This window comes from Bos indicus, chromosome 5 (genome assembly GCF_029378745.1).
Source record: "Bos indicus isolate NIAB-ARS_2022 breed Sahiwal x Tharparkar chromosome 5, NIAB-ARS_B.indTharparkar_mat_pri_1.0, whole genome shotgun sequence".
Classification (NCBI taxonomy): domain Eukaryota; kingdom Metazoa; phylum Chordata; class Mammalia; order Artiodactyla; family Bovidae; genus Bos; species Bos indicus.
The window spans coordinates 100521275-100539029 of record NC_091764.1 but is presented as its reverse complement, the minus strand read 5'-3'; the positions used below and the strand labels follow the sequence as shown (position 1 = coordinate 100539029).

Below are 17755 nucleotides of genomic sequence, written 5' to 3'. Positions count from 1 at the left end.
TTGAAAGGCTGAGAGAGGGCAGCAGGTGTTCTTAGTGACCTGTTTCAGGGTCTTTCCCCTTTTTATGTCTCCGTCTGCCTCTCTCCCAGGATTGTATCTTAATTGAAAAGTTGAGATCCCTTTGGAACCGGCCTGAATTCTGCTCCTTTCCAGAAACACAAAGGTCCCAGTGTTCTTGGGGAGACTTTTCTTTCCGTTTTGTCTGAAGAACCTTAAACTCCCGCTGACAGAATAAGGGTGTGTTAAAAAAAAAAAAAAAAAAAGGGCTCCCTTCCTGGTGTCATGCAGGTTAAGTGTGTCACCATTTTCATAATGTATTGCTTTTATTAACTGAAATTTCAGAAACAAAGACCTGATTGAGAAGAGGCGTTTTTTGGCTGGATTGTGAGAGCCCCAGCTTGAAGATACAGATGTAGCTCTGAGTTGTGACTGACACACTTAAAAAAAAGGAGGAAGTTTATTTAACTTTTTAAATGTGAGAAGCCATGGGTTCATTACAGAGCTTGTTTCTCAAGCATTAAAACTTCAGTTGATGAGAAGTGAAGTGTGTTAAGCAAGGATTGGTTGCACAAACACAGGAAAGGGAGGGAGGGAGATCTTGAGGGTGACAACAAGATTTCTCGGGATATCTTGAGGCCACAGGAATGGCCAGGTGTTGCTCTGTCCTTTTGTGTGGTACAATACCAAGATACAAAGAAGTTCTAATTCTTGAATTCTGAAATCAGACCCTCTCCTTCCAACTCTATTTTTGTATGCTGAACACTTCATTATAATTATAATGATCACTCTATTATAATTTCAATTTGTTGTTGCTCTTAGCTCTGTCAAGTTTTCAGTGGTACTATAAACCGTAATCTTTTAAAATGTCCCTGTCTTGACTAGACACCAGAGAAGACACTAACCTTGCCTCAGCCATTCTGGAAAATCCATCCAGACCTCTCCCACACAAGCCCCAGGTACCTGCTTCATCCTCTTCATCAGAATTCGCAGAGCTTTTGTTTCTTAGCACCTACCATAGTAGTAAACAATCTGCAGATATTTGGTGACTGGATAAGAAGTGATTAGTAATGCAAAAAATATGGAAAAAATGAGGCTGCCACTCTGACTAGATACATTACACAGCTGCTACAATAGATAACCTCCTGAATTTCATTGATAGCACAGTGTATATTTACTTATCACTCATGTAGCTGTGAAATATAGGAGGTTCTAGTTAGAATGCAGCTTTCTTCCACGTGGAAATTCAGGGACATAAGTTTCTTTTATCTTGAGGCTGTGCTACCTCTAAGGTCTCCTTGTTGTTATTGTTTTTTCATGAACAGAGAAAGGCAAAGGTTTTTGTGAAGATATGTCTGAGCTTAGGTGGCCTCAACCTGCAGGGACTTGAAACAGGACTTTGGTTTCTGGCCAGAGATTGAAGTCAGGCCAAGTGCTGAGTCCCGGCCATTAGGATTCATTTCCAGAAAATGAAGTTCCACAGAGAAACCAAAACTAGTGAAACAAGTGAGACATTTATTAGGAGGGAAAAGAGTACATGGCATAGGCACACACTGGCAAGCCCAGAGCGTCGGGTCCTTGTGGTAGTCGAATCACTTTTATGCGATTTTCTTCTGGGTTTCCTTTGGCCAAACGTCTTGCTTTGGCTGATTCTGAGTCCATATTTGGTGTATATCAGTGTCCTCCCAGGTGTGTGCCCACATTTCCTAGCCAAGATGGCTTCTAGTGAAGAGGCCTGTGCACAGGTTGACATTACTCCTTTTTTGATCCACAAAGAGCCTTGCTGCAGGTGTATTCTTGGAAAGGTCCTCTGGACCTTGAGAATGAGAAAAGTACTATCTCATTTCTGGGCAGGGCTTAGCTCCTCCTCCTCTTTATCTTGGAATACCTGTCCACAGGGGACAAAGTCCAGCTGTACAGCCCCGAGTCCATTTAGCTCCTGCCTCATGTACATTTCCAACAGTACAAGAGATGACTCTAAACATGGCCACCTGATGTGAAGAGTCGAGTCATTGGAAAAGACCTTGATGCTGGGAAAGACTGAAGGCAGGAGGAGAAGGGGATGACAGAGGATGAGATGGTTGGATGACATCACTGACTCAGTAGACATGAGTTGGAGCAAGCTCCAGGAGATGGTGAAGGACAGGGAAATTTGGCGTGTTGCAGTCCATGGGGTCACAAAGAGTTGGACATGACTGAGTGACTGAACAACAAAAACATGTACATTTTTGGAAGGTCTGCACCCAGTGACATAGTGACATGATGCTGTTCAGTTGCTAAGTCACGTCCAACTCTTTGTAACCTCAAGGATTGTAGCATACCAGGATCCTCTGTTCTCCATTATCTTTCAGAGTTTGCTTAGATTCATGTTCATTGAGTCAGTGATACTATCTGACCATCTTATCCTCTGGCACCCCTTTCCCCTTTTGCCTTCTGAAAAGACCCATCATCAGGGTCTTTTCCAATGAGTAAGTTCTTCACATCAGGTGGCCACAATATTGTAGCTTCAGCAACAGTCCTTCCAACGAATGTTCAGGACTGATTTCCTTTAGGATTGACTGGTTTGATCTCCTTGCCATCCAAGGGACTCTCAAGAGTCTTATCCAACACCACAGTTCAAATGCATCAATTCTTTGGTGCTCAGCTTTCTTTATAGTCCAACTCTCACATCCATACATGACTACTGGAAAAAACATAGCTTTGACTAGATGGATCTTTGTTGGCAAAGTAATGTCTCTGCTTTTTAATATGCTGTCTAGTTTGGTCATAGCTTTTCTTCCAAGGAGCAAGCATCTTTGAATATCATGGCTGCAGTCACCATCTGCAATGATTTTGGAGCCCAAGAAAATAAAGTCTGTCACTGTTTCCATTGTTTCCCCATCTATTTGCCATGAAATAATGGGACTGGATGCCATAATCTTAGAGTTTTGAATGTTGAATTTTAAGCCAGCGTTTTCACTCATTTTCATCAGGAGGCTCTTTTGCAATAGGAGGTGGAGTCTAAACTGAGAGGTTGCTAGTTTCTTTTCAGCCAAATGTTAAAGTAAGTTCCTTTCAATTCACATTTCCTGCTTTGCAACGACTGAGAAAAGGTACCACCAAATCCTTTTTTTCAAACAGAAACATGACATCAACAGAGGTGTTTTTGAAAATCTTAGAGACAGACCCTACCTATAGAGAGAACACAGAGGCGTGGAGATCTGGTAAGGTTAAATTGATGAACTTTGACAAAACAAAACGGGAGTTGGGGAGGAGAGTTCTTATACTACTGATCACTGACAGCATAGTAGAAATTGTGCTTTAGAGGTATCAGGACTTCACAGTTAACCTCCATAGAAGGAGAGATGTTTTGAGGGACTAGAAGTGGGTGAGAGGGCAGGTGTGTAATTGTTATGTTAGTTATTCTGCTACTGGATATGTTACTTAAATATTACTGCACAGTGAATTATGTTATAGGAGGTTAAGAGAAAAATGGTCTGTGGGTTTTGTTTTTAATTAGTCTTCGTATTTTCTCCAGGTTGCTGGCTACTTGCATTCTGGCAACTCACATTATGATGTTAAATAACAGATGATTATATCCCAGAGGGATGGCAAACAGACACCAACAATTTTGTAATACATAAACTAATAAAAGTTACCCATACCTCCTATATAGCACAGGGAACTCTGCTCAATATTATGTAACAACCTAAGTGGGAAAAGAATTTGAAAAAGAATAAACACATGTATATGTTAAAAAAAAATTAACCATGACACTTATGCTGTAGTCTGTTTGAAACTAATAATAATATATTTGGAATCTGTTATTTGTTAGACACAGAGCTACAAAGACAAATTGTATTTAGACCCTGCCTGCAGGGCTTCATCATCTCAGGGACAGACAAATGAGTTACTACAATTTGATGCGATTTGTACTACAAGGTATTTAATAAAACCTAGGGAATTGGTGATGGCTTTACTTGTGAAGTGACTTTTGATCTGGGCTTTGAATGAGTAGTCACATTTTCTGGAAGAAATATGAGTACAAGTCAAAATTTTGTGTTCCAAAAAAATCTAAATAAATATAAAAGTATATTTTCTTACCCTTGGGGATAAAACTGTCCTGAAAAATTTTCTTTTGGAATTAAGGGTAAATGTGATTTTCAGTGATATCGTTAAGTGTTTCAGATGAAATCTGTTGAGGCTCATTTATATGTTCAAATGACTTTCCCTTTGTCTTTCCCTCTGGCTTTCTCCAGCTTTTCCAAGTGGTTCAGTGGGTAAAGAATCTGCCTGCAATTCAGGAGATGCAAGTTTGATCACTGGGTGGGGAAGATCCTCTGGAGGAGGGCATGGCAACCCACCCCAGTATTCTTGCCTGGAGAATCCCATGGACAGTGGAGCCTGGCGGTCTATAGACCATGGGGTCACAAAGAGTCAGACCTGACTGAAGTGACTGAGCATTCATACACTGTTTCTCTCTTGCTTTATGTCTCTCTCTGTCTCATGGGATCTGGTGTACTTCTGTGTTCTCTCTCTCTCTCTCTTTTTTTTTTTTCATTCTCTGGACTTTTGATTATAGCACATCTTCAGCTAAGCTTTATATCATCCTACTTAGAATACATTACCAAAGTAGTTTATATAATGTGTCTTACCAGAAATTTTCAGAAGTGATCATAAAAATGAAATGAGCATCTTTTAAACATAACCATTTTAGTTAAATTAAGGGATTTCCTGGTGGCTCAGATAGTATAGAGTCTGCCTGCATGCGGGAAACCTAAGTTTGATCCCTGGGTCAGGAAGATTCCCTGGAGAAGGAAATGGCAACCCACTCCAGTATTCTTGTCTGGAAAATCCCCTGGAAGAGGACACCAGTCTTTTCTGTTTATTGGAGTCTAAAGGCAAGAATACTAGAGTGGGTTGCCATGTCCTCCTCCAGGGGATCTTCTGGACCCAGGGATCAAACCCGTGTCTCTAATGTCTCCTGCATTGGCAGGTGGGTTCTTTACTACTACTGCAAATTGGGAGCTGAGAATTAATTTATTGTTCTCTAAAGAGACTTTGATAAAATCATGAATAATTATTGATTTTTAAAAAGTCACCTGCAAAAACTGAGACTATTGGTGTATAGATCCTTTGTAATTTATTTATTTCTATTTTTAAAAATTTTAATCTTTGATAATTTAAAAGCAGATGTAGAGTTTGAAAGTAGGAATTGGACCTAAATCTATCCACCAGCAAATTCTTTAGCATTTTTAGTTTATATTAAATTTGATGATAAAGAGAAAGAACATAGCTTATGCATGTTTGTTCTTCAGTCCAGTAGAAAGAACACTTTTTATAGCTTTTACTGAACTTCTATTTTCTGCTAAAAATTTGCATTTCCTTCTTTCTTCTCCCATTCTCCCCTCTCCCTGAACTTTACTTTTTATCTGGGACAATCGGATATTGAGGTTCCTGAAACACAGGGCTCGTGCTTAATGCTTAATGCTTAATGAAAGCAAAAGTTCTTGCCAAATGTTGATGTTTTACTACCTAAGCCACGTAGGCGAAACTACTTGAGCAGCACAAAGGTGAAATCTATTTTCTTTTAAATTTAAACTGTCCTTGTAAGTTAAATAAGTTTTCTAGGACATGAAAGTAAAAGTTAAAACCAGTAGACCAGTAATTATGCTCCAATTAATATAAATAAATAAATTTAAAAAGCAAGCATCATTCAGTTCAGTTCAGTCACTCAGTCATGTCCGACTCTTTGTGACCCCATGAATCGTAGCATGTCAGGCCTCCTTGTCCATCACCTACTCCTGGAGTTCACTCAAACTCATGTGCATCGAGTCGGTGATGGCATCCAGCCATCTCATCCTGTCATCCCCTTCTCCTCCTGCCCCCAGTCCCTCCCAGCATCAGGGTGTTTTCCAATGAGTCAGCTCTTCATATGAGGTGGTCAATGTATTGGAGTTTAAGCTGTAGCATCAGTCCTTCCAATGAACACCAAGGACTGGTCTCCTTTAGGATGGACTGGTTGGATCTCATATATTAATGCATCTATATGGAATCTAGAAAAATGGTACTGATGAACGTATTTGCAGGGCAGGAATGGAGACACAAGGGAAGGCGAGTAGGACAAACAGAGAGTAGCATGGACATATATACACTACCATCTGCAAAATGGATAGCTAGTGGGAAGCAAATTGAATATTCAAATTAGCTTATCTAAAACTCACATATTAGAGTTTAAAAAGGATCCATTTACCCACTTCCAGCTCTTCTCTGATAATGTAAAGTTTAATCCAATCCCAAACAGAATTCCTTCTTTGTTTATCAGGTTTTGTATGAGTCTCTGTAAATGAAACAGAAGAAATGACTGAATATTGAATCTGTTTATCTGTTGCTGGTTTGCATTCTTATGTTCATCCTCTGAAACCCAGTTCAAGTATCACCTCTTCTAAGAGGCTTTTCCTGACTCCCTGTTGGAGTTAATTAATCCTTATTTGTGATATTTCTATTTGTTCATTTATATATTACTATATACAAATGTTTATATTTATATTGTTGTATTCATTAAATTATATTTATCTTGTTTACATGTCTATTTAGTCTCTCAGATTGTGAGCTTCTTGAAGTCAAGGTTGATATTTTCATCTGCATAGAACCCTTAAGGCTAAAGCACAAAGATCTTGATGTGGCTAGAAGTCAGTGCTAAGTTGTATTAAAGTATTTTACTTAATTATTTACCAGTTCTTCCCCATCTTGAATAAGCAGTAGACTGGATTCTCTTGTGGAACAGTCAGCTGGACTGTCATTCCAAGATTTGGAAGATTCATGAAAATACAAGCATTTATCTCGGATTTGTTGCCAGTGCATTGGGCACGTTAACAGAACTGGTCTCTCTAAAGTAAGAAAGAAGGGGAACAATAAAGTAAGAAAGAGGAAGAAGAAATAAATGTTATGTTTCTAACCTGTCCCCACCCCACTAACACTAACCACGCATGCACTAGTCGTCATAAATTCAGGAAAGACTTTGATCATCGCTGTGAGGACAATTATGTATTTAGAATTTAATATAACTGTGACGCTTTTGAGACCATTGTTCATTCTGCTACTAAGATTTGAAAAATGGTGACCAGTTAAAACACTAACAGACAGAATAACTTGTTCAAGTCCACACACGCAGATGGTGATAGAGACAAAACTCTTTCTAGGGTTCCTTAAATTCCTCACCAGTGCTCTTTCTACTCCATGGACAACAATATCAAAATCATCTAAAAAATACACGAAACAATATACTTGAAAGCAAATAATAATTCATAAGTTAATGGCAAATACCATGGAGAAAAATTATAAAAACACTCTAATGCTAAATTATATATTTGCCTATTCAGTTCAGTTCAACTCAGTTACTCAGTCTTGTCCGATTCTGTGAACCCATGGATTGCAGCATGGGGCTTCCTTGTCCATCACCAACTCCCAGAGCTTGCTCAAACTCATGTCCATCGAGTCAGTGATGCCATCCAACCATCTCAACCTCTGTCATCCCCTTCTACCTTCTTCCTTCAGTCTTTCCCAGCATCAGGGTCTTACTTTGGTCAGGGCTCTGTGATGATCTAGAGGGGTGGGATGGGAGGGTGGGAGGAGGCTCAAGAGGGAGGGGATATATGTATACTTATAGCTGATTCATGCTGTTGTATAGCAGAAACCAGCACAACACTGTAAAACAACTATCCTTCAATTAAAAATAAATTAAAAAAATAATAGTCATCCTTTTGATATACACTTTTAGTTTTGACAAATACATATAGTTGTGTAGTCACATCACGATCATTATAAAGAACAGTTCCGCCCGCACCCACACCTTTGTAAACATTGCTTTCCTCTCTGTCCACCCTTTGATAAAAACTGATCTGTTATCTTTTCTTATACTCTTGCTTTAGAAGAATGTTGATGGAGTCTGACTTTTTTCACTAAGCATCGTGCATTTGAAATTCATCCATATTGTACTGTGTTATCAATAGTGTAGTTTTAAGAAGGAGAGATATTATTTACAAGGACTCCTGCAATAGGAAAAATGCTCTAAAAAAGGTCCTCATTTTATAAATAGGTCAAGAAGTGGGTTGGACACTTGTGGGGGAAGAGAGCATGAACTGTAAAGAGTAGATGATAGCCTGAAGTTAGCACTTCCCACTTTGTGCCAGGGACACGAACTCATGGTCACACATGAGCTATGATGCATCTCACTTCTCTTTTTAGAGCTTGTTTACATTTTCAGGCAAGCCAGAGTTTGGGGATTTGGATGGGAGAGTGAGCCTCACTAAAATTTAACAAGCCAAAGAAAAATAAGAAATGAGCAATTGTGAATATAAAGTCAAGTTTTTCTTTTCTCCTAGTACCAAGTGGTATTTATTTATCTTTCTATCAGCTGAAGGATATTTGAATTGTTGCCAGTTTTGGTGATGATGAATAAAAAGGTAAAGCGAAAGCCACTCAGTTGTGTCTGACTCTTTGTGAGCCCATGGACTATACAGTCCATTGAATTCTGCAGGCCAGAATACTGGAGTCAGTAGTCTTTCCGTTCTCCAGGGGATCTTTCCAAGCCAGGGGTCGAACCCAGGTCTCCTGCATTTACAGGTGGATTCTTTACCAGCTGAACCACGAGGGAAGCCCGATAATGAATAAAGTTAATATAAATATTCAAGTCTAGGTTTTTGTGTAAATGGAAGTTTTCATTCCTCTTGCATAGACACCAAGGGATTCTTACATTGCTAGGGCATATGGTAAGGGTATGTTCACCACACCTAACTGCCAAGCTGTTTTCCAAAGTGGCTATACAGTTATATTTCCAACAGTTCATGAGAATTCCATTTGCATCTTTTCTTCCCTATCACTTAGTTTTGTTATTTTGTTTTACTTGCCACTCTGATGCACATATTGTGGCAGCTCACTGTATTTTACTGTTTCCCTAATGACTAGTTATGTTGGTTTCTTGATTGGTGGCAGCCAACAGGGAAGTCACAGGAGCTGCCTAGGGCTGCTAGATTCAGCAGTCACTGGGGTGAAAGGAGGCCTTAGTTCCCAGAAGCCTGCTGGGAACCTGGTGTCACAGGAGTCACTTGGGTCACTGGAGCTGGCAGGCACCTGGGAGAGGGGGGCCTTGGTTTGTGAGTCTGCAGGGAGTCACACAGGGCTGCAGGAGCCAGAAGGATGGGGAAGGCAGATCTGGGATGTGTAGTGAAGTCAGGTGCTGTTTTACTCCCCTTTTCCCATGGGGAATGGGTCTCTCTCTCTGCTGGACTGCCCAGTCCTGAGGGAAGGGTTTTGGGGGCCTGGTCCCCAAGAGTTCACCAGGAGCCAAGTGTCACAGGAGCCCCACCTGGAGCAGCTGGAGTTGGCAGGTGCAGGGGGGAGACAGGAGCCTGGGCTCCTAGATGCCCACAGGAAGCCCTGGGTGGAAGCTGTCTAAGGCTGCATTATCTGCCTGGAATTGCTAGAGTACACAGGAGCTGGGATGAAGCAGGGGGTGGGTGTACCTGGTGCTCCTTGCTCTGGGGAAGGTATTTTTAATGTGCAGATACTTTTCAAATTGATATTTCTACTGGGAGGAGAGTGGATGTGACTTCGAGAAACATTTTCACTTCTTTCTCATCTCTTTGCCTTTTTAACTTTTGCCTTATTTACTTTTCTTACCTTATTGGCACTCATAGAAACTCCAGTAAAATGTTAAATTAGATTGGTGAGAGCAGACATCCCTGCCTTGTTCCTGACCTTTGGAGGAAGGCCTTCACTTTTTCACCATTAAGTATCATGTTAGCTGCCCTATTTCTATGAAAAGTGAAAGTTCAGTTCATAATTTGTTGGGCTTTTTTATTTTGGATGACATACATTTTTCCATATTTTATGTCATACTTATTGACATGGTCATATCCATTTCTCTTCTCTTATTCTGTTAATATGATGAATTATAGTGATTAATTTTCTAATGCTCTTTTCAGAACTTCTAACCAAATTTATTATTTATGGAGGTAAATCTGGATTGTTTGTATGTTTTATTTTCATTCTGATTTCTACTCTTTTCGTTTCTTACTCTCTTATTAGCTCTTCTTCCAATAACTGGAAGACTCTCCAGGGGAAAAAGCTTCAGTTTCTCTTCTCTCTAGTCGCTTTGGGGCCATGTCCATGGCTGTCTGTCCTGGACATGGACCTTTTGTGAGAGAGTTTGGCAATAGGGGAGGTGAGGTACAGCAGACTTTATGTGTTGATTCTGTGATAAATTTGTTTTTCTTTCTAATACCTCCATGAGATTGAGATTATGACATTTGTATTTACAGGCAAAGATCTCCAAAAGAAATGCCTAGCAATTACCTCTTCTGTTACACCTGCCAAGCTTTGCTGCTGCATCCTGATTATTCTTATACTTGTAGCTCTAAATGTGGTGACACTTTGCGTTCTTCTGGCAGGTGAGTTACCTATTCTCCAAACCGTACCATGTTCTTTGCACATTCACATTGTCAATAAATATTTATTGAGCTCCATTATGTGCCAGGGTGTGTGAAATGCTTGAGGTGTATCAGTGAACAAAACACTCCTATTCTATAAATAGCAGGAAGATGCAGATATTATAATATAGGGTAACAGATTGAGTTGAATGTTAAGTGTCCAGGGCAAGCCTCCTTGAGAAAACGACTTTTCAGCAAACTTGAAGGAGATGAAGAAGCCATTGGGTATGTGGGGAAAGCATTCCAGATGGCAGGAACAAGTAGAATGAAAGGAATAATCTCCTGGCAGGTTTGAGGAACAGCATGGAGGCTTTCCTCCATGCTGAAGGAGGAAGGGAATGAGGTGGAAGTAACAGGCTTAAGCAAGGTGGGAATGAGGAAGAGTAACGGGCTGGGGGTCAGGGAGGTTACAGCCTAATGAGTCAGGTAAAAACTCTGGCTTTTAATCTGAGTGCAGTAGCGGGTATCAAGAAGAGGGAAATTGTAGGAGAGGAATGCCATGATCTGAATTTCATTGTAGAATAATATTTTGACTGCTACATTGAGAATCATGTAATGTGTATATTTATTAACATAATAGTTTTCATAGAACATTCTATTCTAAGGCAAATCCTCAATATAATAAAATCACTTGGGAAAAGCCTCTTTCACTAGTTTGTACTCAGCAAGTGATCACGGATCTCAATATTCCATTTTCCCAGAAACCAAAAAGGAAAAATGACCTCAAAAGACTTCTTTTGGCAAGCAGTGAAGTGCAATCAAATTTCCAAATATTGAGTAACAGTTGACATTTTATAAATGACTAAGGCTGATAGCATTCTAAGAGGCATTAGAAATACACTTGAGAATATGTTCCTGGAAGTAAAATGAGAGAAAATTATGTAGTGGGTGGTGCCAAGATACATATAAAGGAAAACTATTCATTCAGAAAAACAGACAAATTTGGGCTTGGAAAACATTTCTAAGAGTCTACCTATAGAAAGTAGCCCCTGTTCAGATTTTGAGAAAAGCAAAAGATTATTAGCCAAGGCCATGAAAGTACAAGAGTCTAGCTGTTCTTTGGCCATGCTTTTCTTCAAACCCCTCATTTTGGAATTTTGTTATACTGTACCTACATATACATGTACACATGTGTATATATGTATATATACATATGTAAAAAAAGACTGACCTCAGGGTGGTAAGTGTAAAAATAGATAAAAGGGATGAGAAAATTTATTTGTTATGCTTCACTGTGTCTGTCCAACTTTTAGTGAGAAGCAGAGAGACAGACTTACAAGTTGTGTATGTCACCTGCCCAAAAGGATGGATTGGATTTGGGAATAAGTGTTTTTATTTTTCTGAAGACTCAGAGAATTGGACATTGAGTCAGATATCCTGTACTTCAGTGGGAGCTGTTCTTGCTCAGTTTGAAACTGAGGAGGAGCTGGTAAGGAATATTTTTGGATCATGTTCTTTGTTAAATACTTAGCCCCTGAGAAGGATATAGGCCGCACAGGGTGACAGCTGAAAGAAGAGGAAGGATCCCATTCCAGGCAGACTTGGGGCCTTGGAGTGCATATTAGTGCCTGATATTTCTTGGGCATGTTCTATGCCTGGAAAGCTGTGAGACAAATTAGACACATTCTCTCATGTAATCCTCATAGTTAACCTTCACATTAGATATATTGTTCCCATTGTAAAAAAAGAAGTATGGTAATCCTGTAATTTATCATCCAAACTGGGACATCTTGGGGAGTGAAAGTGACAATATTATGTTGGAACCACAGGCATAACCTGGGACTTTCCCGGTCAAATTGAGATGTGTGATCACTTTAATGTAATTTAGGATCAGACACATTTGAGTGACTTAAGCTGAGAACTGGGGACTAGTCTTCTCCCTTCAATGTCTAAGCTTCTCAATCTTACCAGGCTGTCATCCAACGAGAGAAGGCTGGGGGGAAGAGGACTCAAGGGTAAAATGAAGGAGACATGTGTTTTTGCTTTCTGTGTTTTATAATAGAACTTTCTGACAAGATACAAAGACATTTTTGACTATTGGATTGGCCTTAGCAGAGAATCATCACATCATGCTTGGAAGTGGACAGACAACTCTAAACTTAATGTCCCGTAAGTTTTTAGGCTGCCTTCTATTCTATGTAGTTATGGGTGTGAGTTGTATTTATGGGAATGTAAATTTCATATCATGGAAAGTTTCCTGCACTATGATGTAAGAAATAGAAGTCCTTTGTATGCTCTTCTGTTTATTAGCAGTGCCTTTGGGAAAAGTTTACATATCATGTTTTCAATTGAAGTCTTTAGCATGATGATGACATTAGACATAGTTCTTCTGCTTTCACGCACTGACTTAAACTGTGCTGAAATCCATATTTAGAATGTAGAGAGAGCAGCTGAGGTACTCTGGGGTCCTATAGTCTTGGAAAGCCACTGAAGAATTGGTATCCACAGACCCTCAGTCCACTCTGCCAGCTGCTGTGTTATTCCTAAAAGGTATGTTGTCAGGGACCCAGAGGGAATCCCTCCTGTGATAATTTATCCCTGGAAGAAACTTAGTATCTGAACACTTCAGTGGAGAGGTCTTAACTGTAACCATTACACTGGAGCAGACAGAATAAAAAGGGGCAATAGCTTCCCTCAATCAAAGCCAAGCCCATTTAAGAATTTACTAGTAAGTACATAATTTTATTTTCATATGTTTATGAAGCAGGTCAAGAGAACACTGAAAATCATCTTCATTGAAGGCCAATGAAAATAATTAATAAATGATCAAAACTAAAAGAATAGAGAAGAGTTTTATTTGAGCCAAGCTGAGGACTAGCCTGGAAGCCCACCTCCCAGATCACTCTGAGAAACTGCTTCAGAGAAACAGGGTTTCTAGCCCAGTTTTATATTTTGTCAGAAGAGAGAACATTAAACAAGTCAGGGTCACATTCCTTCAAGATTTCAAGGATATTTCTTTTTTTAAAAAATATAAATTTATTTATTTTAATTGGAGGTTAATTACTTTACAGTATTGTATTGGTTTTGCCATACATCAACATGAATCCAAATGAAAAAAATAGACCAGCACATACAGAGCGGGTCAGTATGGCCTTGGCACCTGGGAAGGGAGTCTTATCATTGAAGGAGGACCAGCACTAGTGTCCCCAGAAGAGAGACATTTAATTTTTATTTTTAACATGGACATTTTTTATTTCTGGTCAGTGTACCCTTTTCTTTCGTCATTAAAGCAAAAGTAGAATATATGTTTGATAGGCCACAAACAGGCTGTTACAGATGGCCTAAAATTCAAGTTTACTCATGTGTAAGCCAGAATGACTTCCCTATCTTTCAATATATGCAAATGTCTTTTATCTCCACCCATGGCAGCAGTTCACCTGGCTGCAACAGCAAGCGCTAAATAACTAGTCAACAACATAACTGGATTTGGGATGGGTGATGATAATCTGATATTCAGGTAGGGAGTATGAGAGTATATAAGGAACTAAATACAAAAATGATGTATATATATTATACTAAGAAGCCATATGAAGACAGATTTTCACTTTTCTCTGGTTCACATTAAAAATACCTGGAGTGGGGGTGTGGAAGAATATGAGGAGGAAAGAATGCAGATGTCCAACCTGTGCTTTTTAATATTTTTGTGTTTGGTTTTAGATTTGTCATCCAAGGAACTGGAGAATGTGCCTACCTGACTGACTCTGGAGTTAGTAGTGGCAAGAGATACGTAATTAGAAAAAGGATTTGCAGCAAGACAAATAGTAATGTCTCCATATCCTTAGATGCATTATAAATTACTATATATAGTTGCTGCTGTACTGCCTGATCTGCTGAAAATTTATCATAAAAATTGATCTATAATATTTGCTAACAGCGAAGAAATAAGCTATTCTTGAATGATACAGGGATTTGGAAGAGCATAATTCTAAGTATTAAATATTGTATGTGCTAAGTTGCTTCAGTTGTATCTGACTCTTTGTGACCCTATGGACAGTAGCCCACCAGGCTCTTCTGTCCTTGGGATTCTCCAGGCAAGAATTCTAGAGTAGGTTTCCATGTCCTCCTCCAGGGGTTGAATAATATGAGTTGATACTTTTATCTGAACCCGATAACTGTGAATGGATAGAGAAGCCTGACATTCTGCCGTCCATGGGGTCACAAAGATTTGGACATGACTTAGCGACCAAACAAAAAATATGAATGAATTCCTCTTTTGTTACATAGACAGCACTTTTCTTTGCAAACATGGGACCATAAAAATGACTATGATAGCTGAAACCATACAAAATGTTAATGAGAACTTTATAACTGGTTAACATATTCAAAATTCTCTTACTATCAGTTACAGATATATAGGGAAATTTTCAAAAGCACTAAGACTAAGGACTCCCTGGTGGTCCAGTGGCTAAGACTCCATGCTCCCAATGCAAGGGGTCTGGGTTTGACCCCTGGTCAGGGAACTAGATCTCACATGCCACAACTAGAAGGTCTCATGTGCTAATGATTCCCACATGCTGTACAACAAAGTGAATCAGCTGTACAGCACATGGAATCTTTAGTTGCACCATATGGAATTATACTCCAATGGGGAAAAAAAACAACAACTCTTTAACGCAAAAAGCAGAAAAAAGAAAAAAAAAATCACAGAAAGTGGCAAAAAAGAAAAGATTCCACGTGCTGCAAGGAAAATTGAACATCCCATGTGCCATGACTAACGTGGTGCAGCCAAATGAAGTTTTAAAAAATTACCAGGGCTAACATTTCTTTTAGATTTCGTATTTTAAAACAGAATTTGAAACACTGAAAAAAAGCTTTTTACACTTATTCTCAGTGTTCATGTTTTTAATTAGTGTGTAAATAAATGTATATAAATATCAATTTTTGGGCACAGAGGAATTCCGGGTGGGGTGAGATTGCCTGCCGACTCTCTGTGCGGTCGTGAAGGTGGGTGCGGGGGTGCCTCATGAGTGTGGCGCCCCTCGTGGGCTACAGCAGCAGCGGCTCCGAAGATGAGGCCGAGGCCGGGGCCCAAAATAAAATTATTAAAAAAAAAATATCAATTTTTTATTTAACTTTACTAGATTTAAAACACCCTGCTTTTATCCCACTTAAATCACAAATAGTTAAATACTTATACTAATGAAGGCTGTGATACCCAAATCTCAGAACTGTTACATATTATTGAGTTTTAAGAAACAAAATGTTTAAAATTTTTACAGCATTAGCTACACTGTACTGATGAGTCCCCAAAAGGATGAAATAGCAATTTATAATGCATTCTCTCTTTCTGTGTTATTGGTTGGCCAAAAAGTTTCTTCCAGTTTTTCCATAAGATCTTATGGAATGGAAAAACATGAATGAACTTTTTGGCCAATCCAACACTTCCATTTCTCCCATCTCACTTGTATATTTCTCAGTTTCTTCTTTTGTAAAAAATTTTGATTTAGCATCATGCATCGAACCTGGACTGGCAACTCGTTTCCTACATGATATTTTATATGTTTCATTGCCATTCTCCCAAATCTTCCCACCCTCTCCCTCTCCCACAGAGTCCATAAGACTGTTCTATACATCAGTGTCTCTTTAGCTTGGGGAGGGAGGAGGGAGGAGGGTTCGGGATGGGGAGCGCATGTATACCTGTGGAGGATTCATTTTGATATTTGGCAAAACTAATACAATTATGTAAAGTTTAAAAATAAAATAAAATTGGAAGAAAAAAAAAAAATAAAATAAAAAATTTTGATTTACAACTATACTCCAGTAAAAATTGTGTTGCTGCTGCTGCTGCTGCTAAGGCGCTTCAGTCGTGTCCGACTCTGTGCGACCCAATAGACGGCAGCCCACCCGGCTCCCCCATCCCTGGGATTCTCCAGGCAAGAACACCAGAGTGGGTTGCCATTTCCTTCTCCAATGCATGAAAGTGAAAAGTGAAAGTGAAGTCGCTCAGTTGTGTCCGACCCTTAGCGACCCCAAGGACTGCAGCCTACCAGTCTCCTCCGTCCAAGGGATTTTCCAGGCAAGAGTACTGGAGTGGGGTGCCATTGCCTTTTCCTAAAATTGTGTTAATTTCAAGTATACAGCAGAGTGAATTAGCTATGCACGTACATGTGTGCACTGTTTATAGACTATTTCCCCTATAGGAATTCACACAGTATAGGGTACTGTTCCCTGTGCAATATAGTATGTCCTTGCCAATTATCTCTTTTGTAGAGAGTTGTGTTTATACGTCAATCTCAATCTCCCAATTTATCCCTCTCCACTCTTTTACCACCAGGTAACCAGAAGTTTGATTTCTCTATTTCTGTTTTGTAGATCAGTTCGTTTGTACCGTTTTTTAGATTCCATGTATAGGTGATATCTTAGGATGTTTGTCTTATCAGTTTCTTCTTGTTGTGCAGTCCCCTAGTCATGACTGAATTTTTAACGACCCATGGACTGCAGAACTGGAGGAGAAAATGGCAATGCATGCCATTATTCTTGCCTGGAGAATCCCATGGACAGAGTTCCCTGATAGGGTTGCAAAGAGTCGGGCACAACTGTAATCACTTGGCTTGGCATGGCAGACACTGCAGAACCCGAGGCTGTGTGATTCTATGCAACTTTGACAATATTTAGTTTTGTATTTATTTTTATATATTGTATACTTACATTTTTATACATACTTGAGATTATATCTTCGTTTTATTTTTTTATTGTCTTACAATCATTTTGCCTCAGGTTTTCTAAGATGCCTAGACTACATCTAGCTCAGTTCTATATTCTCAGAGGCTAGTATAATGCCTCAAATACTGAATATGATATAAACATACCTGTGAATATAAAATGCTGTCCACACTATAAGATTCTTCATATTTTCTTGGTTTCTTCTACTTTTTTTAATAAAGAAAGCTAAATTTCCACAGAAATCTGGAAGATAAAGTAAATCAATTAATAGATTTTGTGTTGATAAACTTGATGTGATTAGCTTACAAATGATGTTTGAGTCAAATTGTGACCCTAACCGACTTAGTATTCTTTCACAAACTAGTTTTCAAGCCATGTATCTAAAGCATACATTCCATCTTTTAGCTATGAACTTTATAAATTAAATAGCCACTGAAAGCAGAGTTTCTTCACATGAAAAATAAATACAATTACTAGTTTCACTGGATAGGCTCCTCTCTAGTTGCAGTATGGGGCTCCTCTCTAGTTGTGGTATGTGGGCTTCTCACTGCAGTGGCTTCTCTTGTTGCAGAAAGTGGGCTCTAGGGCACCAGGGCTCAATAATTATGGTGCACAGGATTTGTTGC

General features: G+C 39.2%; 2 protein-coding genes across 2 annotated transcripts; one reads left to right on the top strand and one right to left on the bottom strand.

The window, feature by feature from the left end:
- The first annotated feature begins 3025 nt into the window (after positions 1-3025).
- LOC109559690 (C-type lectin domain family 2 member H-like) lies at positions 3026-17156 on the top strand. Its single transcript, XM_070790173.1, has 5 exons — positions 3026-3200; positions 10299-10427; positions 11720-11895; positions 12469-12575; positions 14124-17156. The coding sequence occupies exons 1-5, from the start codon at positions 3122-3124 to the stop codon at positions 14257-14259; spliced, it is 627 nt and encodes a 208-aa protein (XP_070646274.1). The 5' UTR covers positions 3026-3121; the 3' UTR covers positions 14260-17156.
- LOC109559689 (killer cell lectin-like receptor subfamily B member 1) lies at positions 3578-9672 on the bottom strand. The gene is made up of 3 exons (XM_070788542.1): positions 9658-9672; positions 6712-6930; positions 3578-6316 (listed from the first exon to the last, which is right to left on the bottom strand). Exons 1-3 carry the CDS (start codon positions 9670-9672, stop codon positions 6197-6199), a joined length of 354 nt encoding a protein of 117 aa, XP_070644643.1. The 3' UTR covers positions 3578-6196.
- Positions 17157-17755: the final 599 nt, after the last annotated feature.

Bases quoted from the DNA above. Each gene is read 5' to 3' on its own strand.
- LOC109559690 (XM_070790173.1), top strand. From the start codon at position 3,122: ATGACATCAACAGAGGTGTTTTTGAAAATCTTAGAGACAGACCCTACC. The intron at 10,428-11,719 runs GTGAGTTACCTA...TCCAACTTTTAG, and splicing joins ACTTTGCGTTCTTCTGGCAG to TGAGAAGCAGAGAGACAGAC. The intron at 12,576-14,123 runs GTAAGTTTTTAG...GTTTGGTTTTAG, and splicing joins AACTCTAAACTTAATGTCCC to ATTTGTCATCCAAGGAACTG.
- LOC109559689 (XM_070788542.1), bottom strand. The intron at 6,317-6,711 runs GTAAATAATTAA...TTTCATTTACAG, and splicing joins TTCAAGATGGGGAAGAACTG to AGACTCATACAAAACCTGAT.